The following is a 27,987-nucleotide window of genomic DNA, read 5'->3' on the forward strand; positions in this document are numbered from 1 at the left end:
CTGTTGGCATTACTGGCTCCAAGACAGAAACAGACTCAAAAGAAAGCAAAAAGACAAACACAAAACAAAACAGTGATGCCCGAGGTAACACCCCTGGAATCACCTGACTCTAACAAAACAGGACTGACCCGGTACAACAAGACAGACCCAACTGACTCAGTAAGGAAAGACTGACTCTATGCAAAACAACAAGACTGACTCAATGCCCAAGTTAAAAAGCACAAAAACTGGTGTTTGCGTATTGCTCAGAATAGTGCGTGCCATTCTCACTTCCGAAGTTTAATTGAGTGCCACCCGCAGCTGGTTCATCCCCCGATCATATGGTCACATTATCCCCCAAGTTCACCGATCCAGTGCCGATAGACTTTACTGAGCTCGGCGGGAGGATGACCCCGTTGTCAATCAGATCTTGCACTTCGTGGTGAAGACGAGAGCAATTGTCGGTAGTATGGCCAGTTTGTTGATGGTACGCGCAGTACTGGATAGCATCATGTGTAGCCAGAAGAGGGTTCGGGAGAGGCCGAGGCTCAAGGGGTTTGAGATGGCCATGTCCAACAAGGATTTGGAAAGCTTTGGACAAAGTCATATAGAGGGCATGGAAGACCCTCCGACCACGGGGTTGGTACTTCAAGGCTTGTGGATTTTTACTGGGCGCACCAGCAAAGGGATTGGCAGGTGCTGGCCTGGTTTGCCGATCTCTTCCGAGTGGAGGATTAGAGATAACAGGATCATCTCTGGTATGACAGCCCTTCTCCCGATGTTCCCTTTGATTCAGACCGCCCCTAACTTGAGTAGCGAAAGTGTCATCCACAGCTTTTGTAACAACTGCGAGGACTTGCTCTTTGTTCAGTCCCTCGGCTTTCAAAGCCTTAACAGCGAACAGGAGATGTTCATGGGGATCCATGCCCGCCCCTACCTTGTTCTTTTCACTCGCCTCCACTTTGCCAAGGGATTGGCCTTCCTCAAATGCAGCCTGTCCCAAGATCGGGGAGCCTTTTGACATGAAGTTCCAGGTATGTGGTGTGGTCGATAATGGAGCCAATGTCCCGGAGGCCAGATCTGTCACGGTTCTTTGAAGATCTTCAATAATTCCCATCAACTCAGAAGTAGTGGGTTCACGGGTTTGAGATGGTTGAGGTTTAGGTGCATCCATCATGCATAAGTCCATGCTTTTTGGGATAAACACCTCAGGCTTGGGTAGATGGGCCGGGGTGATGTATATGCTGGGGTCATAGGTGGATGGCAGTATATGGATGAGATTGAGGTAGGCAGGAGATGTTTGGTCATTTGGGTCTGAAGGTGGAGCTATCGTCTGATTGTCGATGAGATTTTGGATCTCATGACGAAGGCGGTAGCAACGGTCGGTGCCATGACCGCGCTACTGATGGTACATACAGTACTTGGCGGGGTTATGTCTAGCTGGGAGTGGGTCGAGAAGAGGTTGAGGATCGAGGGGTTTGAGATGCCCTTTTTTCCATCAGGAGTTTTAATGCGCTAGTCAGGCTCATATAGAGGGGGGTGAAAGTTCTGCCCTGAGCTCGGGCTGGGCCGATGGTTTGTAGGCTTGGTTTGGCAAAAGGGTTGGTTGTGGTGACTGTATTGATTTCAGTGGGTTCGGGAATAGTGCTACTTCCAGCATTGGTACTCCTTGAAATCATCCTCCTTGTCGGTTCCCTTGTTCTGGGAATGATCCCACTGTTAAACGCATTCTCGACCTGAACCCCCAGTTCATGCAAACTTTTGAAAGTGAATAGCGGAGCGACTATCAACTTTTGCAACATATCATGCTCGAGGTTTCGCACCATCATCTACACTTGATCCCTCTCAGAAGGGCGACGATCTGTCATCTGTGCTGCCTTTGCTCTCCACCTTCTAACAAATTCCACAAAAGGCTCTGTTGGGTTCTGGTGGGTTGCTTCAAGTTCTTGGATGGTCATTTCAACTTGGGTATTGTAGGAAACTGATCGACAAAGGCCTCAGCCAATTCTTCCCAATTTTGCTTCACCTTGTCCTCCAACTTAACGTACCAAGTGGCTGCTACACCCGACAGGGTTCTTCCATACAAAGAGAGTTTCTGTGGTTTAGTCAGACCTATCGGCTTCAGGACATCCAAGAAAAGTCGGATATGTACCATTGGATCTCCAGACCTGTCGAAACGGTCGATATATGGCATTTTGAATTTGTCTGGGAGCCGGATGGCAGCCTCAGTGTGCCTATCCTCAATATCGGGAATAGAGTTAAGGCCCTGTGCCTTTTTGAATTGCTTTTCAAGTTTTGCAATTTTCACTGCAGTCGGATTGAACTCATCAACATGAAAGGGTTAAGTTCTCTCATTAGGTTGCACCAGGGGTCTGAGCACCTGAGCTTGAGTCAACCTTTCTCGAGGATTCGGACACTGCAAATCTTCAACTGGCGGAAGTGGGTCAAAGTTCGGCTGGGGTCCCAAAGTTGGATGTGAAGCAGATGCCCCAGATGGGCACTGCGTTTCAATACTGGTCTCAGCCTGCATGGCAGTTCCCTGAGTTAACGCTGCTATCACGGCCACAAATTCTTCCGAACCCTATGCCATCACGGGTCTGCTGATGATGTGATTGGTGACTGTCGGATCAGATGAACCAATGAGCCCTGTCTGGCCCTTCTTTGCCTTGCCTCAGCGAAAGAACACTGGTTGCCCTTGAATTGAATTTCTGACCTAACAAAGCCTATCAGCACTAGTCCAATGTACCCGGGGGATATCGAAGCCTTCTGAAGCTATAGTTCCCAGACTACCCCTAGCAAAAGAGAAAACATGCAGCATCTCAGCCTAACTTCACCAAAACAGATACGAGCATAGTAGGATGACTGTGCCCTCTACTGAATTCTGCCCCCAAAATTCTGCCTCAAATCTGATACCCTTAGGTAAAACTGATTCTTCACATTCTGATGCCCGCAAGCCTGATACCCAGACTTACAAACTAATACATGCATTCCTGTAGAGACGCACTCTAAAAGCACATAACAGATAAGTGAGAGCCAAAACACCCCTATGTTGGGATAGGGTTTCCCTGTCCTATTTTGTCAGGAGCTAGGGTTTCACTATGCACGCAGCGGTTTCAAACAACCTAAAATCGGGTAAGCAACCTGTCCTAGCTTGGAATGGTCACTATGGATTCCGAATATGCACTAGGCCGAATGGTCAAAAGGGTGCCCCGGTAAAATCGGGGTTTGTGTTCCCATACTGGCAGAGCCCACAACCGGTCAACCTTATGGTCATGCCTTGACAAGACAAGCCTCCGGCAAACCATTCAGGAATAGCAGATGGCAAACACGGTGTCCTAGGCGCACCAATGCAAATGCAATGCAAAGAAACACATAAGTGTAATCAAAACAAGATATCATGAGTTCGAGTCAAGTTCTCTAAATCCCCAGTGGAGTCGCCAGAAACTGTAGACGTCCCCGAAAGCCCCGGGAGGAACGAGTCCCGTTCCGTTCATTTGGGGTTCACTACAGTTCGGACTCTCAAATTGTCACGGTTCTAAGTCTGAACCAAAGAGTCCAAATCCAGCAAATCGTTTTGAGAAAACAGATTTTTGAAAGAAGTGCCAAACATGGACTGCTTTGCCAGATACAGAGTCGCCACCTAAATATTTTATTTTGGGGAAATTTAGGAAACCCTGACTCGTTTGCCTAAGGCCACGTGTCCGTCATTACCAAAGTTGCCTCGGCTCGGGAACTTGGGTACGATTGGGAAAGGTCACTTCGTGAGCACCCCCGCTCGCCCAATCAAAGATCGGCCTCTACTAACCATGATATCTAGTTTTGAAAACTTTATGCGTTCTTATTCCGGTTATTAGCCTAGATTTACTATGTGATGCGCACAGCATACAAGTATAGACTGGATCGTCTGAATTGGAACAAAACATTTCATGTTTGTTTATTTTGAAAATGGTTTGATGATGCTATCCGCAAGTAGGCTAAGACGTGGATTTGCCACCCTCGGGTGCGCTTAGAAAACATGATTTTGCCACTATCTAGTGGGCTTTAAAACACACATTTGATGAATTGTTCCAATTCAAATAACCCAACCTTCACCCACAGGCATTCAGGCAGTTATATCACATAAGCAATTAGCCTCGTGGTAAGCATGCTGTCATGGCAGTCACTCACACGCATGCAAGGATGCTAAAGCATAAAACTTACCGAGTACTCCAAGCCAAAACAGAAGCTAATTAGAAATTCATACATGATCCTAACTATACAAAGATGCCTAATGCAACACATGCAAAAATGTAACTATAGCAGGCTCGGCTATTCTAAACATGGCATATGAAATGCTACAGCTAACACGTATTCAACTTGGAATTGAAAATACGATGCAGTTAGTATGATGCGCTGAGCCCGGTGCATGCAAGACAGATGAATGAATGCAAACATGCTATCATACTGTATGCTAATTGAAACATGCCCTAATCTAACCATCATAAGCGAGTAAATAAAATGGAGAAAGACGTGGGGTTAGAAGACATACATCATACACACGCACACTTATTACAATATTGCCCTCGCGCAGAGGGTCCGAAAGAATAATACAGTCCCAAATGGATAAATAATACCGTCCCGAATAAATACTTAAATATTACAAAACCCTAATTAATTAACAAATTAACTAGGAAAGCGTTAAACTAGCATGCAAGCTAGGGACTGCCTCGACTCTGTTCCGAATGATGGATGATGCATGCTTGAGTCGCCTTGCGCGAAAATCCACTGCGATGCCCCGGTTTGCCTCTGTTTGCAATTGTTCGCGGGATGCGCGCTAAGCTCCGGAAGGCTGCTGACTCTTGATTTGCTATAACAGAGAGCAAGAAAGGGGCATGGCAAAGTATTTTCACATATGTGTGCTTGACTACTCTTCAGGGAGTGTAGTCCTCGATCCTCGTGCCACCAATCACGCATCTCGATGCATGATGGCTGAGGAGTCAAATTGCATGACTTAATATGAAATGAATGCACACATAAACATAACAAGACCGAGACTCTATCATGGATAATCCGGAGTGTCGGTGACTGGGAATTGAGACACGTTCCGTCACTCGGAGTACGAAACGTCCCTCGTTTCCCGTGCTCGGGCTAACGCCTATCCCAAACACAATGCAATATGTATGACATGCATGAATGCAATTCTAACATGCAACCTAGCATACGCAATGCTATGAAATGGCATACACAATGCGCGATGTAACATGGCATACACGATGCTCTAACATACAACCTAGCATACGCAATGCTATGAATTGAAATGGCATACACAATGCACGATGGACTTACACCAACATGAGTGGACCTTAGCCGCACTCACATCAATGGCCATTAGATGAAAATGAGACACTCGAGATGCGTGCACACGTGCACGCAAATCGAGGACCGAACCTAAGGCACAAATGCCACTCTAACAAAGCATGGCAAGGTATGAAACATGATATGCAAACATGCAAATTTTAGTACCAAAATATGATGCAAAACAGCCTCGAAACATGGAAACATGGCACCCGATGCATGAAATAAGACCCGAAACTCGAAACTAGGCGCATGGAATGACTTATAGCTATACAAAGCATGCATTATTTGAATATGAAGAATAAATAAAGAATCAAGGCAGTCCCAAAACATGCATATTTCCAATTTTAAGCAAGGCCAAAAAGTGAACACAAATAGGGCTATGTTAACATGAAAAAATGGCCCCAAAAGAGAGATAAAGAAGCAAGTAGCAGCTGGCCCCAAACAATGAAGATCCCTTCAACAAAGTTGAAGAGGGGCTCAAAACAAGGTATTTTACAGTTTATGGCCGAGCCCAAAACAGTGCACAAGTAACCTTAAAATACTATGCAAGAAATAGGCCTAAAAGAAGGTTTAAACACAAAGTGTAAAAAGGGAGCCTCAAACAGCAAAAGACCCTTGATCAAACATGAAGAGGGGGTCAAAATATGACTATTTACAGTTTTATTCGGAGCCCAAAAATTCTTGCAAGCAAGGCTTAGATATAGAGCAAGATAGAACAAAAAAGAGGAAAAGAAGCTTACCCTTGAAGACCAATGAACCAGCAGCTCTTGGTCTGAGAAATGGTGCTCCTAAGCTCTGAAAAATAGCTCCAAGTCGTTGGAATGGATGGTGGTGGGATGTATACCAAAAACCGGAGCAAACGGAGGTGGTTAAGCGGTCCCGAACCGAGGCACACGGCCGACGGTTCCGAAAACTGGGAACCGGGCTCCGAAACGGGAAAAACGGCCTATGACCACAAAACGTAGCCTACGGCCACTGAGAGATGATCTACGAGACCTCTCCCTCCCTTCGGGAAGAGAAGACGGAGAAAACGGGACCTGGTTCGCAAAGCGAGGCAAAGTACAAAAAAGTCCGGAAGTCCGGAGGCAAGGCTCACGGCCGAGACTCCGCAACCTCTGAACGAGCACAATATGCAACATCACCGAGCGCTCAATCAATGACGTCTGAGTCTTAAGGTCGGTCAAAAATGGGGTGTCTACACGCACCAAGGCAGAGTCTGGCACAATAGCGATGTCCGACAAAACATCTTCGGCAAAAGATAACACGGTTGACAAGTAGAACCGACCACGCAAAAATCTTTGCCTAACTAGGGGCAAAGTGGGTTGGCAGGTTTGACCAACTCTTTCTGAAAAGTCGTTACCCGACTTGGGGGGCAATCAAGAAGTTTGGCAGGAATAACCAAACGCTTAGCTCTATGTTGGCCAGAATAACCAATATTTAGCTCTTCTAAGCCCAGGATAAGGATCTAGGCTGCAGGACGTTTGGTCGGAATAACCAAACACTTTACTCTAGATTGGCTGGAAAAACCAATCTAGAGGTTGGCTGGATTAAACCAACACTTGGTACTCTTTAGCCGAAGTAAGGATATCGGCTAAAGAGTGGTTGGTTGGATTAAACCAACTCTTGGTACTCTTCAGCCGAAGTAAGGACATCGGCTAAAGAGTGGTTGGCTAGATTAAACCAACACTTGGTACTCTTTAGTCGAAGTAAGGATATCGGCTAAAGAGTGGTTGGCTGGATTAAACCAACTCTTGGTACTCTTAAGCCGAAGTAAGGACATCGGCTAAAGAGTGGTTGGCTGGATTAAACCAACACTTGGTACTCTTTAGCCGAAGTAAGGATATCGGCTAAAGAGTGGTTGGCTAGATTAAACCAATACTTGGTACTCTTTAGCCGAAGGAAGGATATCGGCTAAAGAGTGATTGGCTGGAAAAACCAACACTTACTTCTCCTAAGCTGAGATAAGGAACTAGGCTGCAGGAAGTTGGCAGGTTTGTCCAACAAAATTTCTGAAACTCTTTGGCCGGGATGATGGTTACCTCGGCCAAAGCAGGTTGGCAAGTTTGACCAACAAATTTTTGGAACTCTTTGGCCGGGATGATGGTTACCTCGGCCAAAACAGGTTGGCAAGGTTCATATAAACCGAGTTAGTCTGTTCGGCAAGACACAGAAAGAACGACTCGACGTATACAAACTCGAAGGATACATACGTTAAAAGAAAAAAATCAGGGCTATTCAAATTTTTGGCATGACGATGGTAACAAGGAGAACAAGGATATTGGGGGCACACCATGTATCCTGGGAATAACGTCATACCAGATTAGTGGAAGGACATGCTGAGCAACTGACAAGGCTTATTGGGACCGAACAAGCCGTAAAACCGAACAACTTCTTAGCTCGGCTGGAGGAAAAATAATCCCAATCATGCTACGCAGATGGAATTAAGGGGCAATTGAGAGGGTAATTTGTAAACAAATTGGGCCGAGCTAAGAAGAGTCTTCTTTGGGAGTTGGACCGCGTAATGGGCCGAGATAAGGGCTGGTGTAGCTCGGTCTTAGGCCAAGAAGACATCTCATATTTTGAGGTTGGGCCGAACTATGGACCGAGGTATTGGTAGAAAGAGGACCGAGCTAAACGATAGCTCTGCAGGGCGTCATCTCAAAGTCAAGATTGGTGGTAGTGCTTAAAGTATCACAGAGTCGAAGTAACTTGGCTAACTGCAATGTTAGCCGAGGTAAAGATGTCAGCCGAAATAAGTGGGCCTAGTGGTTAGCCGAGGTATTGATGAGAAAGGATGTCGGGCTTGGTATAGCTCGACCGGTCTTGGTATAACTCGGTCGGGTGCCATCTACATCATTACTTAAGCGTGTGACCGAGGTAACTTAGCTCGGTGTGGTTGCAGCAGCTTATTTAAAAGAGGTAGCAGCAATGGCGAAGGCTAAGCTGTGTAGGGTGGCATCCGTTAGATCGGCTTTCGATCACACGATCCGAAGGGCAGGAGACCGAGATAAATCAGTTCGGGCAGGAATGTATAACCGAGGTAAAAGGTTCAGCCATCTCACTTGGCTTACAGTGATGAGACTTCTAGTAGGACTCTGCTAAGGAGAGTTAGAGTCCTACTGGGATTGTGTAAACCATCTCACTTGGTTGGTAATGAGTAGGAGTATGACTCCTAGGAGGACTCTACTAAGGAGAGTATAGTCCTACTAGGATTGTGCAAAACCATCTCACTTGGTTGGCAGTGAGTAGGGTGTGTGATTCCTATGAGGACTCTCATAGGGAGAGTTGGAATCCTACTAGGATTGTGCCAAAGTAAAGTCTATAAAAGCTCATGACCAGACCTTTGTACAGGTATCCCAATTCTTACTCTAGAATACACAGAGCTTATTGTCTATTGTCTAGTTGCTGACTTAGGCATCGGAGGGGTTTCCGGCACACACCCGCCGGCTAGCTCACGTTTGTGTTTTCAGGTGATAAAGCGACGACGTACGGAGGAGCACATACTTGATCAACAGGATTATACGAGAAGGTTTATTTCTTTCCCGTACAGGAACCAAAAGATTATAGCAGAAATCCAAACCCTAGGCTAGAGAGAAAGAGGGTGTGTGTTCCAGAAAGATAAAAAAAAAGATTTGTAGAATTGATGATTAATGGTTGGATTTTCACTTGGATTTTCAAAGCGTTTCTGTTCTCAACTCTTTTTTGCTTCGTTCTTGTGTGCGGTCACCGGCAAAAAAGGATGATTTTTTGTTTCATTTGCATTTTGCAAATTTATTTTTATTTTTTTTGGGGGTCAACTTTTTCCCCTTTTTTTCCTTTTTTTTTTCTTTTTTTGGGTAAATTGCAAATGGATTCCGTGAGATTTATTTAAAATATATATTATTTTTTGTTATTTATACAAATTATAAATATTTTTTATCATAATTTTTTATTTAACATAATTAATTAAAAAAAATTCATAATTACTTTCTTATATAATAATAAAATTACATTGATTATTAATTGAAATAAATTTTTAATATCATAAAAAACTGTTAATTAACTTGATAATTTATTATTAAAAAAAACTTATTTGTTATGAAATTATAAATTTCAGAGAGCGGGATGTAATTTTCAAAACAGCGCTGCTAAGTAGCTTGAAAGGAAGCTTGTCAAACTAGCTCGAATTCCAAAATGGCGTCATTTTAGATTTTTATTTTCTTTCTCTTTTCTCTCTGAAACAGATAAAGGAAAGAAGAAAGACAGAAGAGAGAGAGAGCGAGAGAAAGAGAGAGCCACCTACCAGCATCGCCAAATCTATGGGTATACACATATCTATATACATATATGAGAGAGAGAGAGAGAGAGAGCCACCCGCCAGTGTCGCCATCACCGATCAGCGTCGCTATCAAGTCTCCTCTATGTGTATACAGATCTGTTCCCCTTCTCTTCTCTTCCTCCTCATTCTCTCCATCTTTTCTCCTTCTCTCTCTCGCCTCTTCTCTCTTTCTTCTGTCTGTTTCAGAGAGGGAAGGGAAAGAAGAAAAAAATAAAATAAAATACTCAAAACGACATCATTTTGGATATTCAAGCCATTTCAGGGCAAGTTTTTTCGAGCTACGTAGTATTATTCTTTTTAAAACTACAGGAAATAATTCGTATTTTAAACAAGCCTCTTTGTAATTTATCCTTTTTATATATTTTTTCTTTATTTTATACGTATGTACATATATATATATATATATATGTGGGGTATTTTGAGAAGATGGTTAAAAGTTAATTTTTGACTTTTAACTAAGCTTTTGGCTTTTTTAGAAAAGTAATTTGGGAAGTTGGTAAAAAGCTATTTTTGGCTTTTTTGATTAGTATTTGTTTATGATATCACATCACAATAAAATGACTAAACTACCCCCACCCAATGTAGAAAATTTATATTTTCATCCATGTAAATATAAAAAAAATATAAAATATATAATTGTAATTTTCTATGTGGCTTTTTTGGACTTGCCAAATGATTTGGAAACTTGCTAAAAAAACTAGCTTTTTGGTTTTTTAGTTTTTTTACACAAAAAGCCACCAAAAAGTAAAAAAAAAAAAACAAAAAACCAATGTAGCGTTTGGTAGACTTTTCTAAATATGATTTAAGAATATAGTTGTATTTTGAGCTTGTGAGTTTTGGAATTATGATTTGAGTATGGAAAATTTGTTTGGTGAATAACTTTTGAAAAGAGTTTTGAATTGAGTGGGGAATTTTTTATGTAATATATGATATTTGATACAAAACTTATAACTCATAACCAAATATACAACTTAAGATTCTATTCAAAACTCATTAAAAAAATTTAAAAATTTTCTTTATTTAAAATATACAAACTAATAGGTGCCAATTGTAAAAAATAAAAAATAAATAAATAAATAGTATTGTTCCGGTCAACCGGCTGAACGTCTAGGAGGACGACCAGTTAGCGCAAATTTTACAGCCTTGAAATGAGTTTTCAAAAGTAAGTGTAAAATTAATTTTTGAAAACTCTAAACAAACAAAACACTCAAAACATAGGGTGTAAATGTGTTTGGAGAGCTTCTCTAAACACAACCTAACTTTTCGACCAACTTCCCAAAACACCACTCATTGCTAAAAAAACAAGCTACGAACATAGCATTTTACGAAATTGCCAAAAGAGCACTATATATAATTTAACTAATAATAAAATTAATATTATTATTTTGTAATGCATGCATCGTAATATATTTTTAAAAATAATTTACATCCAAACATATATAAATAATTTAACTTAATTTTATAAAACATTTTTTTTAAAAAAAAGAAGAAAGTCACAAAAAAAATAAAATAAAATCCTTACAACAAAATAAGTCCTGAATTTTTTATTTTTTATTTTATAAGTTTAAATCCTTGACTTTTGATTTGTTTTTAGTCTAAATCATTTATCTATTTTTCTTAGGTAAAATCGTCAGAAAATGGATATTTTTGTCATTAAACTCAATGAAAATGAATATTTTAGATATTTATGTATACCTACATTAAATTTAAAGACTAAAATACTATTATTTCGTTGGCTTTAGTTAACGGAAACAAATAAATAATTTAAATTAACAAAAAATCAAAAAAATTATAATTTAAATTGATAAAGTAAAAAAGACAGTGTTTATTTTCTCAAAATAAAATAAATCCATGTATCGCACAGTCTAACTGTTAGCAAATAAATACGTTTGATCAGTAAGATCGATCGATGGGCTAGTGCATGAGATGCCCACAATGGGATTTTTAGTAAAATCCCCCTTTTTTGGTTTTTTTTTTTTAGGATAAAGGACAATTCAATGAATTCTCCTTCAAAAAGTCCTTAAGTAGGAGACGTGTGGCTCAATAAGGATATTCCATAATTTATATTTTTTTGACCATATTGCCCTTATATATATATATATATATCATCTATTTGAAAATATGGGTTCATGTATACATGGATCTTGTATATTTGAATTAGTTAGGAGGATCTGTGAAATCAGTGAAAATGATCTACAAAATCCATGAAGACGGTGTAACGCCCCCAAAATATAACCATAAATTCAACCGAAATATAAATGAATAACTACATGAATCAGAGTGTAACGTTCTTCCATTTCATAGAGTTAATAGTACAAAAGAGTTTAACATTAATAAATGTTCTATAGGCTTACACCTTTCCAAGTCTTGGCTTGGTTACAACAAAAATGAGACTAGCTCGTACAATTTAAGCTCTAGGATATACAAAAATAAAACAAAACAAAGAAGTTCATGCTTCCCAAAAGTCCCTCCAATGCTATTGCTTTGGTGGAGACATGCTATCGTCACCTGAAAATGTTTTTCCCAAATAGGGTGAGTCACAGCCCAGAAGGATTAATCTAACACAATATATGAGATTTAATAAAGATATAAATGCAAGGTGTATAGACAATGCCAGGGATAAACCATTCACATTTTATACAGTCATAGAATATCAAAACTATCTTTCTTTCCATTTTCCTTCAACTTATTTCGATACATGAACCAATTTTATTATTTCTTCAATAATCCAAATGAGACTTGTGTGGGTGATTTTCTGACCACACTACCCGCCTAGTAATCAGCTGGAGAGCACCGGCAAAATAGATGGCTTAAACTAACCTGCAACAGAAAGAAAAGGCTCCGGCGGTGGCTCTTCCACCCGGGGCACTCCGACGATCAAGTCAGTATATCTCTCAAAGATATTCAAGTGCTAAACTCACTACTCAAAGCCTAAAACTATGTACCTTAGACCCACGGGGATGCCTCTCTTTTATAGTTTACTTAATCCTAATCTCACTAGAAGCCTGACTTCTATGGACTCTCATTCAGTGCTTACTTTGGATTTCTCAACAGATAAAGATAAACTCCCTAAGAGTTTTATCCTTATCTTAGCTAAGTCTCCTCTTTACTCTAGGACTCTTGTTCCTTATCTTTTATCCATTTATCTCGAATTCCGATATCTTCGGAGATAACCTTGGCCTTGCCGAGATAACCTCGGCGTCACAACCTGGACATGTGGCACCTCGGCTGACACGTCGGCGTCACTTTGCCACGTGTTGGTATTCAGAAAATATATCCCCACAAGACTATAACTCAATGGTTCTACAATCACACCGTTAACACACAAACACTTCAAACTGCCATTTCATAGAAATTTCGTCTGCGGGATCGGCACCCATATATAAATTTTGGGGCTTTCACCTAGGACACTTCGGCCAACTTAATTATAATGGAGTCTATCACATTTCTCCTCCCAAACAGTGAAGCCTATCCCCTTTCTCCTCCCAAACAATCATATATATATATATATAATGTATTTAAACATATAATCATATATGGAGTACATCAATTTTTCCCTTCCAAACAATCATACATATACAATGTATTTAAAACATGATCATATTCAGTGATAACCAACCATAGATTAGTTTTAATCCACATAATCCTCATGCAATTTCTACAACAATCATAACTATTCTTCACCGATAACCCAATACAGTTATTTCTAAACAGATATACAATCTGAAGATAGATAATTTATTCAAAATTTCCAAAGATGAGGCGTATTATCTACCCTCATCCACTATTTATTTCAAAACTCGTTCAATTTCATGTTCACAACATCAATTTCATTTACTTATACAAAATAAATATTATGATCATTTTAGGGCAAACCCCATCTTTTGTCTATGAATTTAATAATTAAAATTTGTATACTTTACTGTTATTTTGAAAGTAACAATTCAAGAAAAATGTTATTGAACCTAAATAATTTACTAAACTTTTTACTAAACCTCTTATATAGGTGTAAGACTCACACAAACTCATGTGTAAATCTCATACCCATGTAAGAGATTTAATAAAAAATTTAATAAATTATTTAAAATTCCTAATATAACTCATAATTCAATTCCTACACTGACATGAAATTTTCCCTATTTAATTCACAAATAAACTTAAAGAAAATATTTTCTTTTATTGCATTTATTTTGACATTTTTTTAGGAAATAATAAACTAGTGACAATTTCAAAAATAAATATCAATTTAATGGAAAATTTTATGAGTTTGACTTTTATGCAACAAAGTTTTTCATTAATTTATTAATAAATTTTTTAACTTTCACTGAACTTTCATATCATATTACTTGAGAGTTGTTGTATTTTTTTTCTTTTTATATCATACCAATAATGAGTAGTTCTGAAATATTGGTAATTGTTTTTAATTTTTATTTTTTTATTATTATACCAAATTAAAGCTTTGTTCTAAACTGACTTCACTCAATAATTTGCCTTAGTATTTGTCCTTTGACTAAAATTTGTACTCCGCCACTATTTACAACACAACATATTTAGGAACATATTTAAGGTGTGTTTATTTGGACGGATTAGATAAGGAAGATTGTAATCTATTGGACTGTTAGTCTTGAGATACATTGTCCCTGAAATATTTGATTAGATTAGATTTGTATCCTATGTTTGTTTAGTCATGGGATTAGACATCTGGATTGGATTATTTTTAATGAATCTAATGTTTGGTTGGACAGACTCGATAAGGATAAATGTTCAAAAAACTATTTTACTCTTGTAATTTATAATTTTTATTTAATATATAATTTTAAATTATAATCTATAATTTATAATTTAACAACACTAAAAAAATTTAATTTATAAGGCCATAATTTTTAATTTATTATTTTCAATTAAATTAAATTTATAATTTATATTTTTTATTTAATATATAATTTTAAATTAACAACACTAAAAAAATAATTTTATTTAATATATAAATTTAATTTTTTAACAACACTAAAAAAAATTAATTTATAAGGCCATAATTTTTAATTTATTATTTTTAATTAAATTAAATTTATAATTTATAATTTATATTTTTTATTTAATATATAATTTTAAATTAACAACACTAAAAAAAATCATTTTATTTAATATATAAATTTAATTTTTTAACAATACTAAAAAAATTTAATTTATAAGGCCATAATTTTTAATTTATTATTTTTAATTAAATTAAATTTATAATTTATATTTTTTATTTAATATATAATTTTAAATTAACAACACTAAAAAAATAATTTATAAATATTCAAAAGATTATTTTACCCTTTTCCAATTGTTTATTAAGTAATAGCATAATGGTAAAATGGACATTTCACACATTAGACCATGAGATACCAATTTCATAGAAATAATCTCACCCCTCCCCTTAGGATACAATAATCTCTTATATAAGGGACTAATAGTCCAGAGAGACTATTAATCCGGAGGAAAAAAATTGAACCAAAACAATGGACTAATAGTCCAATCCCATGAAATAATCCCTCAAAACAAACACACTCTTAGTGCTTGTTTGGCATGCACTAAAAAAATATACTTTTTTTTACATACATACACACACTTATTTGAGTCATATCAATCAACATCTATCAATATCTCTTCTCTATTTTTCTATTCACTTTCTCTATTTTTTTACATATTTTTTTTTTTTATAAAAAGTCAAAAAATACACTTATTCAGAACATCTTAAACATTTCCTTACTATTTGATCAATATAAGCTAATTTTAGATGTATAGGGAGAAATGTTAGTTGAAGCCTCAAATAGAAACACATGGTTTGGATTTAAATCTCATCATTTCATGAATAAAATAAAGAATTTTATTTTATGATCAATTTCTATAAAATAAAAAAGGAAGTTTTCACATTTACAAGTTTTAATTTGAAATTAAAAAATGGTTAAAGAAAGTTTTAAAACTTATCATGACTTGTTAGTTATAGGTCATTGGTTATGAATTTTAATGATGTATTACAATCTTGTGAAATGAAGGAAGAGGGTGTTGTTCAAGAGTCTATTGCGGTCCAGTTTCGGTAATTTAAATTGTTTATTTTATTGGGCACTTTATGTATATTATTTACACAAAATATTAGGTCGATTCGATAATCATAATTCTCACAAAAAAGTGAATGGTCTATTTTTTAAAATGCAATTGTCCTTTATTTTTTTTATTATTGACAAATGCAACAAATTAAATAAGTTGCGATAAATTGAGATTCGTGATGGACAACACTCTCCAATCCAAATTATGGACAAGAGAAAATCCACCTCCAAAACAAAGAGTTTTTTTTTTTTCAAATAATCCAAAAAAAGAAACTATTTAGCGAATTGACCTACTTTTTAAACTGTTTGGGAAACTAACTTGCTTTTGAAATCGCATTTTGAAAATACGATTTTGAAATTGAAATTACATTTTCAACATGCAATTTCACCTTTTTCAACATGCTATTTCACCACGCCATCATTTTCAACTTGCAATTTTAAGGTGAAATTGCATGTTCAAGATGCAATTTCAATTTCAAAATCGCATTTTAAAAATGCGATTTTAAAAAGTAGATTAGTTTCCTAAATAGTTTGAAAAGTGGGTCAATTCTCTAATTAGTTTTTTTTTTTTGGAATATTTAAAAAAAAAAAAAAAAACTCCCAAAACAAAGATATCTATCATATTTATAAATTGGAGAGAATCAAAATGCATATAGTTCTAATTCCATCCTTTTGTGAGTATGATTTTATTTGTAAATCGCGATAGCCCAGTAAGGGTTTAATTATATGTTAAAACCATTAATGTGCATCTGTCCTTTGTAAAATTATAGAACTTGTATATAAAAATAAAGGCAAATGCTAACGAGCATCCTTATAGAGCTTGTTAATATTGAGAATGTGAGAACAATTGTCTTGGAAAAATACAAAAAAATTATAAAATGTTTTAAAATTCATAAAAAAATGTATTCAATTTAGTAATAAATACCTCATATTGATATATCTTTTGTCCTTGTATCTTAGAAGTACTTGTTAGCAAAACCCAAAAATAAATTAATGGCAGAACTAAAACTTGAATCAAATTGGAATTCACAAACAATATGTAACAGGTTATGAGAAATGTTGATGTTGAACAGGTTTTGTCTAACTGATTCATGAACCCAAAATCATCCAAACATAAGATTTTAATTATATCTTCATGTTTTATGTTTCAAAAGGAGATGTTTTATATTTCAGGAGAAATCTACAGTGTGTATCTCAAAAAACAGCATATGATTATGTCACTTTGGGCTTGTTGGGTGCAATTTATTATTGTAAGTTAAAAGTAGAAGTCAAAAATAACATTTTTCTAGCTTCCTGACAATCATTTTTTTAAGCTTAAATAAATTATTTCTGCCTAATAAGTTGTAAGTAGAAACTGCACTAAATAATCTGCCACATATTTCTATTTTTTTTTAAGAAACTACAAGCAACTCAACTACCCTTGTTTGGGGTTCAAGTTTTTTAGTGACTTTTTGGATTTTAACTTTTTTATGAGATGAAAAGTAAATATTTATGAAAGTGACTTTTTTAATTATATGAAAAAATGTGAATAAGTAATGTATAAAATTTAAATTTTTTAGTAGCTTTTGATTTTTTAATTTTGTTAGTGACTTTTTTCACTTAAAAACTTGTTCCCAAACGAGATTGCACCAAATAGTCCATAAAGTGAAAGTTGAGAATTATTTGTGATGAGAATTGTTATTTGTTACAGAATGTTGATAATTTGATGTTTGCTGATGTTTGCTGATTTGGAAGATCTCATTTTGGGCTGCAAAGCAAATGCTGCTGATATAAGCCACTGTCCTAAGGCAGCATACAATAGCTGTTGAATGACTAGGAGTTTGCAGTTATTCTTGGATATAAATTGCTTGGTAGAGTGCATAGCTTCAGTGGAGTTCTGGTGTGGATGCTCTGTTGTTGGCTGCATAAAGTCTGGTTGATGCTTTGGGAGAGTATGTGTTTGCTTGTTCCTTCTCTGTAGGCTGTGTGGTTGGGTGGTGTTTAGTTTGCTACTGCTGCTGTCAGCTAAGTGGCTACCTTGGAGTAGGAGTTAGAGGAGGTGTTGACAGATTTGGAAGGCTGTGTGGGCTGCAGTCTGGGTTGATCTGTTGAGATTGCTGGGGTTGGGTTGTTCTGTGGGCTTTGAAGCCCAGGAGCTCTGCTGTGGTGTATTGGGTGTTGGTTGCTATGCGTAGGTTGTTGCTGTGGAGGTCTTTTTGGCTGCAGTGTATTTCTGATGTTGGTTTATGGTTGGTCTGTTATTGGTCTGTTGGTTTTTTTTTTTGTTCTCTTCTTTGTTTCTCTTCTTCTTGGGTTTGGTTCCTGACCAAACTCCTGGGGTGAGCTAGCTTGCTGCTTTTCCCCTCCTTTTTTGATGTAATCTCTGGTTTTGTTTGGTTTTTGCATCAATAAAGATTCTCTTTTGCTGATCAAAAAAAAAAAATGTTATGTATATTCTATTAGGGTTTATAATAATTCTTTTTAAAAACGTAAAGTGTAGTAGCTCACCATTCCAAAAGGACTCAAACTCAATAAAGAACACTAATTTTGTATAGAGCAATGATATACAAACTAACAAAGTGTGCAAACTCTCTTAGTCACATAAGTTATCCCTATTATATTATTTAAGTGGGTTTTGTTTTAAATTATAAAGTTTAATCCGTGTGTGCCATATCTGTGTACTTGTTAATAAAACAAGTTTGCAAAACTCGTTAATTTTTAACAAATCCACAAATGTCATAACTTATATATGGCACACACTATTTTTAATATTATGATGCACAAGTTTGAGTAAAAAATCAATCTATCAAAAAATAAGGATAAAATTACATCCATGTTGTAGAGCATTTATTTTTATTTTATTTATTTATTTATTTATTTTTGATAAGGTGATGTATATAACAGCAAAACAAAACTTACAGGAGTTCAATTAAGGTAAACCCCAAGAAGTTTTACAGTAAAAAGAAATCAAAATCTATGAAACAAGCTGCTAGAAAGATTTCAATTGAGCATAACTCCCCTGTTAAACTGATCATCCATAATACCCCTCCACCTAATTACTCTACCCCTAATATTTACAAAAATTCCCTCAAGTCTCTGATCATCTCGAATGTTGCAAAAATAATTGCATTTCTCTCCTGCCAAATGAAATATACAGTTACCGCTAGTGTAAGATTGAACAACTTTTGAGTGAACTTACTTTTTTTCCTAAGTTGTGCAATCTAATTGCACCCACCCCGTAGTTTGAATGGACGTCTTTGAATACTGGGTTTGTCCAAAATTTTTAGCATTTGATTCACTAAAATGAAATGAAATAAAATGATCATTCTATCTAAATATTCATTCCCATATTTGGTTGACTAAAAAAATAATGACAAAATATATCATAAATAGAATCATCATTCATCATTTCAAGGGAATGATCATTCCATATGAGAGCCTAAGGGATGGTCATTCTATTCCAACTCATTCCAATGAACCAAATAGAGCATTAGTGAAACGACAGTTGGAAAAGGGATGGGAATAGTTCTCATGAAGGTCATCACAAAGCTTTTGCATGTTTGAGTCTAAACTAAACCCCATTTGTACATCCTATTTAAGGTAGATAATCTGCCAAGTAAACATAGCCAATATTGAATGCCCACTTTGGAACATTATCTATAAACCAGACTACCTTTGCCCAAGGTACATTCTGTTGATGACTTCTAATGGCATGCCTAGCAGTCCTAACTGAAAATCCACCATTAGTGGTTGATATCCATTTAACTCTATTCTTCCCTTTTTCCGACTTCAAAGTAGGTGGAATCTGCTTTCCATTCATTCCTCTGAACCATTTAACCAACTTTAGCATTGATATTTCTGATCAAATTCAGCCCAATTCTATTACCAAACTTAGGGTATAAAGGTCGCATGGGATGCCAATTATCCAACCATAAAAAGGCTTCTTGCCCATTGCCAATAGTACCATGGATCAAGGCCTGGGCAATATCCCCAAGTTTGAAGATTTTCCTTTGGGTCCATGAAGAATCATGAGGGATTTGTATATGCCAAAACCATTGATGCTTGTCAGCACCACCAACTATGAACAGATCATCAGCAAAAGCTACTTGAAAATGTTCCAGTTCTTGGCATCTGGCATGGAAAGTAAAATCCCCTTGTTGACCCTACTGAATAACATACAGTGGAAACATTCCATAACAAGCAGAAATAGATAGGGTGGATAGAGGATCTCCCTGTCGTAGACCCCTTTTAGCTTTGAGATAATCCACAATTTCTTCATTGACAACAATTGAATACATTTCAGTACCAATACACAGCCTTTTTGAATTAGACAAATTTTCCTTACAACAATGTACATTTATGAGTCCACTGTAGCCTTACTAGCCCTTGTACATATGGCTTGAAACCAGTTGATTCAACATGAACCGGTTCCAACATATGACTGAAGATAGAAGTCCAGTTGGGGGCACCTTTTGACATTGCTGAAGGAGTTTGATGGCCAGAAGAGTCATGAGCAAATAAAATAACCAAAACAAAAAAACAAAAAACACAAAGAAATGATTGGCTATATCAGTATTTATGCTGCTTACCACAGCATGCGGAAATACATCCAAAGAATTTTTAAATAAATGCTTTTATATTATATATATGCAGTGGTTGAATAATTCTCAAACAGACAATTCATGTCCACTCATCCAAAAGTACTCTATGTTCAGTTTTATGTATTTACATGATTTCACATCTCAGCAGCAAATGATTTACCGCAACCACAAGTTTGTGTAGCATTTGGATTTTTGAAACCGAAGCCCCCACCAATGAGTGCGTCACTGTAGTCCAATTGCATGCCATAAAGGAAAAGAAGGCTCTTTGGATCACAAACTGTAGAAAGAAAAAAGGAAAACCACATATCATCAACAACTGCAACAGAAAAATTGAACTGGCGATTTAAGATCAAATATTGTGAGATATCTACAAGAAGGTTATCAGAAAAGTAGAAAAGCATTTTGCCCTGTTATAGAGCTGGACACAATTAGAAACTTTCTGGTATTTAACAGGGACACGGCAGAGAAGAGGGTGCTTTTTGGCATATGCCAATACAAGTCACTCTGCCACCAGTTTGTGAATGTCCCAATCCCAGTTATGATTTATAAACACATTTATGTATGAATTCTAATGAAACATGTTTCAACTAGAGGATGTCATGTTAACACAAAAGGGAATTCTTTCACTCTTGTTCTAACCAAATTTAAACTAAGGAAAGATTAAAATGTTACTGCAAAACTCCATTAAAAGAGCAACCTTGTAGTAACTTATCAACTTCTTACTTCTCAGGGCATACAAAGAATGGTAATCCATTGCCAGATTAAGAATAAAGCCACCAAAGCAATGACTTTAGGCCCCGCCCACAAAGAAGGACCCATTTTAGAAATATGATCCACAAACAGACTTTATATCTAGAAAATTAATACAAAATGATGTAGCAGTGACACTTTTTTGAGATTATGATCCACAATGGTGGGTATTTTGATTTGAAATAAAACGACCACAAAAAGCCATATCATTCTGTAAAAAAATTTGTACAAGAATTCTATTTGTATGACATTACTCTATTTTATATATGCCTTTAGTATTATCCCCAACCAAAAGTCTAAGCACCATAAAAATATAAGCCCCACAAAGATGGTTCAAGCCCAAGAGGAAAATTCAAACCCCAAACCAAATAGTCTTGCTCTACAAATTGATGAAATTTTTATAGGATAATGTATCAAATTTTAAGTTATTGTCACAAACATTTTGAGAAAGTCACATTGAAAGCATTTCAAGTAAAAAATTTCAAGCTTCATGAATAAGAGATGACAGAACCTATAATAGTTGCTTCTATAGAAAGAAATTTTCAAAATTAAAATAGATAAAATCAGACGTTAAATTGACAATGTCATAAGAAAAGATTAAGTGGATTGACCATACTATCAACTGAAGTGGATATGTTAGCAAAACTAGAATACATTAACTTTTTACTAAGTAATTTTGGGTCTTAGAAACAAGTAAAATAAATAAAATATTTGTCAATAATATTGAAAATTAAAGGGGTAGCCATTGGTTCAATGGTTAAGACTTGGCCTAATAATCTTGAGGTTATGGGTTCAAGTCTTGGGACCACCACTTTGTGCATTATGCCAAAGGTTAGGTAGGTGTGTACTAAATCTTTCCCCTCCCAAACACACATTAATGTGTACTAATTGGGCCTTTTTTTATATATATATATATATTGAAAATTAATAAAAGGTCTCATTTAAAGGTTTAACTCAAGGCGTCAAAAGGGTATCGGGCTGGCGGCCCTGTGATAATCTCTCTCAACGTCTTGCCTACCATGCAACACTCAAAGGAAGAGAGAGCAAACAATTAAAGAAGTTCTGGTTTTAAATTAACTCAACAAAGCTTCATGCCAACTACTTGAAATATGCTAAACAACATACTTTCTTGCCATTATAATCCATAGAGCACCATATCTATTGTCAAAGGTATGGGATATCAGGTCTTTTATGACAATTACAAACTGTATCGTCCATTTTTAGTCTTTGTTGCATCTTCTTCTTCTTTTTTATTTATTAATCTTTACCTTGCTCAATTAGACCACTAACTACTTTAGAGGATCATTTATTCATCTTTGTGAGCGTAACAATATCATCTTCCATGTATTTTTTCTCATCATTGTCCAAATGTAATGCTAACTCTACTTCTCACCAATGCATTTGTATTCTATCCTTTTTCTCTCATCATTCATGGATTCGAAGTTTAACATATTCTTTCCAGCAATGCTCATTTCATAATTCATATATGTGCAGCCCCTTGGTACTTCCTTTTATAGTATCTAAACTTGGAAAAAATAAATAAATAAATAAATAAAAAAAGAAGCCCATTTCATATACAATATGTTCTCCCTTTACGGGCCAATGATCTACATCAAGCTCAACTTACCTCATGACTCACCACTGAATAATACACACTAGGTTGCACAAAAAAATTGTTTTGCATCAATCCAAAGCCCCAAAAGGGGTTTTAAAAGATTAAAAGGTCCGTTGAGCGCCTCATGGCTATGTCATGCAAAGGTGATCAGAATTTATTCCTGCCTACCACCAGCTGTGGCCACTTTAGTGTTGGCATGAACTCATCAATTGGGTGATCACATTCTTCCTTACTAACAGCTAAGTTCTAAACAATAAGACACTCTCTTTTAACTGTTATAAAGTAAAACTATCACTTGAAATCATAAAATCTTCCCAATCGTGATTTTACTGCCAATATTTAATTGACCATACTTACAATTACAAACCAAAGATCTTCACAGTTTATTTATATATATATATATATATCTAAAAGCATACCAAGCATACCTAATTTATGAATACTTGAAAATTATGCTTATAATTACCATATGAGCATCAGGGAAACACTAAAAGTTTGCAGCCAATTCAATGAATGACTATCAGGCGTGCTAAAATTATTGCTTGCATATTTTTAGATTAGCCATTAACTTTTAAGTCACAAGCTCTGGCTAACCAGGATTACTGCTAGAATAAAGATATCAAAATCTTGAAATTTGAATATAAATGGTGAAAGAAAATGGAGATTTGTCATCAAGAGAGAAATAGAAATCCAAATGCCCATTATCAATTCATACTTAAACCTCAACAAGAAAGCAAACAGGAAGATAAAGGCTTACCAATAACAAAACCATTGTATTCAATAATGGAATCATCTGGTCTCTGGTTTCCTCTGTTCTCAAACTCCATTGTGTAAGACATGCCAGAACATCCACCCTGTTTAACACCAATTCTTAAGCATAAATCTTCATTCCGCTCAGATCTCATCTTATTCAAGTGCTTCAGTGCATCATCCGTCAAGGCAATTGCAGGCGTAACTCCCCCAGATGTCGGTGGTGCGGCTGATGTATATAAGGATACTTGTAAATTCATAATTTCATACTTTTTGACATATAAAAAACAGAATCCATTTAAAGAGCACTTGATAGGCCTCAACCCAAAAGGAATTGAATAATAAAACAATTCAAGGAGTCTTATAAAAATAAAAGTATGGTACTTTCAGTTCACGATTAGGAAAGCTTTTGAATGTTTCAAGCATATATATATTAAAAAATAATAACAACAAAAAAATTCAAGCATCTATATCTTGTTTCATGCAACAAAACTGAAGACAAAATTGATTGTGACCAGACATATGTGCTCAATATAAGTTATAAGTTACAATCAATAAATCATTTTATTCACAGAAAACGATCCACACCAGCCTTGTCAAATGGAACTTTCATAAAGAATAGTCGAAATGTACATATCAAATTGGCAGCACTATGTAGCTTTGGGAAAAGAATAACATGTTTTTCCTTCACAACGTTAATGTGTCACTAAAATGCAAACGCTTCATTTGACAAACTTCAACTGCATTTTGTTTTCAAATCAAAGAGACGAGTGCTTGAACACAATGTATTTAGAGAGCATGATAAAAAGAAGGCCAAGAGGGGAGGGAGGATAATAAGAGAGCATTGTATGATTGTATCTTTATTGCCATTGATCACAAAAAGGTATGCTCAGAAGGCAGTGATTCACCCATCAGGTGACGTCATGCTAACACAAAGGAGTTAAAGTAGAAAAATAGGGTGAATTCAACCATCAAACCATGCAAGCAATATAGTTTTAGGATAAGCCTCACAATTCTGGTTTAGGGGTACACTGAGAGGCAGTTTCTGAAACAACCGAGCATCAAAGACATGCAAACTACATTTAGTCACAACTCTTGCTAGAGATTCTCCAAGTCAAACAAAATTTAATCAAATGTTTAGGATCATTAAATCTGAAGTAAAAGCTGTGCATACTGGATATTGATTGTGGAACACCGAAACTTATCAGCTAGCACTAGAACCCCTTAGATTCAAGCATGTAATTGAAACAGGGATGAAACATAGCATCCACAGAAAATTACTTGCATGAAAACATTCCCTAAAAATATTTTCCTCTGGCACGAATAAAGAGCAAGCAAACTAACTTTCCCCCCCTTTTTCCTTATATTGAGAGAGTCCTACCAACTCTCCATCTGAAACTTAATCAGCAGAAAAACCATTACTAAACACTGTACATGTGCTAGCTGGGTAATAAAAAGCCAAACTTTAATTTTTAGTTGTATTTGAAACACACTCCCTGCCAACTCAAATTACATTGTGTGTGGCTTTTATATGTTTTAAAAAAAAAAAGGATTATTACCTAAGCTATGTAAGAAATAATTTAAAATTTTACTTGTCAACAACGTTTGCTCGTATAGTAAGTTCATTCTACTAAGTACAAAAATTTAAGGAGAGTAATAAGCCAAACACAACACAGCGATTATCTTCTTGTGATATTTTCTGATTGAGAAACCAAAAGGTGTTAATATTCACTTGCTTTTGAATTTCCTTAAATAGAACAATTTACATTGATTAAAAAATTAAAAATTAAAAGAGTCATCTAAATTCCTTTGGGAGTTAGCTAAAAGCTAACTTATTGGCTAAAAATAAGTCAACAAAAAAGATAATACCAAAAAAAACTAATTCGTTTAGCATATTCCTAGCTCTTTTGGCTTTTCTAATAGTTTTTTTGGAAAAATAACATTTCAGTGGAATAGTGGCAAAAGAATTACATTTTCATGATGTTGCAACTCTCCTGTGTGCATGGTGCAAATCCATTCTTGTGCTTGGTGCAACTCTTCCTGTGTGTCAGAGTTGCACCAAAAAAGATTCTCATTTGGAGTGCAATTATTTTGTGACTGTCCTGCCTATTTGCAATTTGCCCTAGTTTTTTTACGATGGCTAAAGTTGCCTTTTTGGCAAGAAATGGGCATTCCCAAATGACCTACTTTTTCTATATACAGAAAAATGGGCCTTTTTAGCCAATAAATTGGCTTTTAAGAGGTTTCCAAAGGAAGCCTGATGTCATGTCCTCCAATGTGTGCAGAAAAAATATATATATATATATATATTTATTGCCTCTGATGTACTCAAATATCAAAAGTTAATTTGCGTTTTGTAAAGTTTTATCCACCAAGCTTAATTGGTAAAGGAGGTGGCTAATATGGTATGTGATGATACACATTCATTGGGAATATCAAATCTTTGAAGCCTATTTAAACTCAAATTGTAGCAGCCATCTAGCCATCCACTTTATGTTCAAAAATGAAAATTAGAGCTAGAGAAGTTGGTTTACAATTTTCTCTTGAATACAGTGGTCTTGCTAAGGGGTAGTCGACTTTTCGTGGAAGTGTTCTTTGGAAAGACTTCAACATCAAAGGCTAATATACGGGTGGTTGCTTAAAAAAAAAAAATTTTTAAAAAAAAAATTATAGAGGGGTGGTTGTTTGTGGTATATCACTCAACTATTGGTATGCAATTTGATACAAATTGTTGGCAATATTGAGAAGTTAAAGTTGCCCTTATTTCAACTTGATGTGACTGATCACGAGGCAATAAATAAACAAATAAATAGAGTTTTAAATAATAAAAAAGAATAAAATTCAAAGCATGTTTTAGTTAAGGGGGTTCCAAAGAATCATTCAAACATTCTGAGATAGAGTTGTCAAATGGGGGAAGAGGAACATCCATACATAGCACTTCAGTCAAAACAAACAAGAATTCATTTTGATTGAACCAGCTAGTTTCGTTCGTTTGATTTGTCTCAAAGATGTTCTGCTCATCCAAGAATCTAGAAAGAAAGCAACGGATTCTAGACAGAAAGGGATGGCTTCAGATTCACTCATCATCAGAGGCAGCAGACCGAGTGAGTGAAGTCCAGTCAGCGTTCTAGGAGTTCCTTGTTAAATGGAAGGGACTTAATGATGAGGAAACCAATTGGGAGAAGGCGGCTGGACTTACTGATCACCAACTAATCTCTCGTTTTTCCCTCCCTTGTATGTTCTTCAATATTTTTATTTTCTTCTGCTACTTCATTTAGTTTACTTTCTTATATATATATATATATATATAGAAATCAGGGGTGGGGGTTGGAGATGGGTTCTAGACATCAAACAAGTTTTTGGTTGGCCTCTAACCCAAGACACTCATACGTGAATTTTTAAACATTAATATAAAAGCCTTTTCTTTTTTTTCCAGTAAAATAAAAATTTCAAAGGACAACAGGAAATTATGGATTTCGCTAGCTTGAGAAATTCTAAGCATTTCATTAGGATATGAGTGGGTTAAAATAAGGAATCTGTACTGTTTCCTCACTATTTGTTCACTCATATTAAAATCAAATCAGCCTTAATCTCAAATTATTCCTAAAGTTTCCATTACCAATTCAGGGTTGAGCAGTTGAAGAATCAAAATTCAACTAAGAATATATAATTTTCCTTAGCCCAAATACAAATTCAATATATGAATCTGTGCTTTGATTCATTCAATTAGCAGAAAGATTTCACATTTATTAAAAAAAAATAATATTATATATATATAGAGAGAGAGAGAGGTGTATTACCTTGGATTGAAGCAGATCGAATTGACAAGGGCTTTGTGCGGCTGAGATATGCAGGAGAAGATCGGAAAGAAATCGAAGTTGGAGCTTGAGGAAGAGACCTTGAATTCTTCAGCAGACCCTTGCAGAGAGATGGGCAACGCAAGGTCGCAGTCACAGAGAACGCCATTGGTGAGACAAACACGACACCAACAAGAGAGCTAGACAGAGAAGAGGAGAGAGAAATGAGTTTGTGTGACGGATGTAATAATGGCCCGGCGGGCTCGGACTCGGGCTCGGACCGGCCCAAACGGGTTTAGTGAGTTTTTACTTTTTTTAGCGGGCTACACGGGTCGAAAAGTATTACTCAGGCCCAAGCTGAGACCCACTTATAATAGGGCTTAGGACTAGGTTAGTGGGCTTGGGCTTGGACTGTGGGTTGGGTCTAGTCGAACTTTTTTGTTGTAAAAATGAATAATAAATACATTATTTATGTAAATTATTTATTAGGAATAAAAAATAAAAATAAAAAATTATTTTAAAATATTTTAGTTAAGATTAATGGGATATTTTGTTTAGTTATGTTTTATAATGGCATTTAAATTTAATTATGTATGACTTATTTTTTTATTTATGAACTTATAACTAAAAAAATATATAATTATGTAATTTTTTTCTTTCGAAATAAATAATTTTATACATATAAAAATGAAACTTTTAATATTACAATATTAAATTAATTATATAACATTTATTGAATGAATAATTTTTATTTCAAAATGAAATAAAA

General features: G+C 35.8%; 1 protein-coding gene across 1 annotated transcript; it reads right to left on the bottom strand.

The window, feature by feature from the left end:
• Positions 1 to 20,322: 20,322 nt before the first annotated feature.
• On the bottom strand, positions 20,323 to 27,449 carry CPISCA (chloroplast-localized ISCA-like protein). Its single transcript, XM_028269275.2, has 3 exons — positions 27,222 to 27,449; positions 23,429 to 23,650; positions 20,323 to 20,583 (listed from the first exon to the last, which is right to left on the bottom strand). Exons 1-3 carry the CDS (start codon positions 27,385 to 27,387, stop codon positions 20,441 to 20,443), a joined length of 531 nt encoding a protein of 176 aa, XP_028125076.2. The 5' UTR covers positions 27,388 to 27,449; the 3' UTR covers positions 20,323 to 20,440.
• Between the last annotated feature and the right edge of the window lie 538 nt (positions 27,450 to 27,987).

This window comes from Camellia sinensis, chromosome 1 (assembly GCF_055761805.1).
Source record: "Camellia sinensis isolate YWXY chromosome 1, ASM5576180v1, whole genome shotgun sequence".
NCBI lineage: Eukaryota > Viridiplantae > Streptophyta > Magnoliopsida > Ericales > Theaceae > Camellia > Camellia sinensis.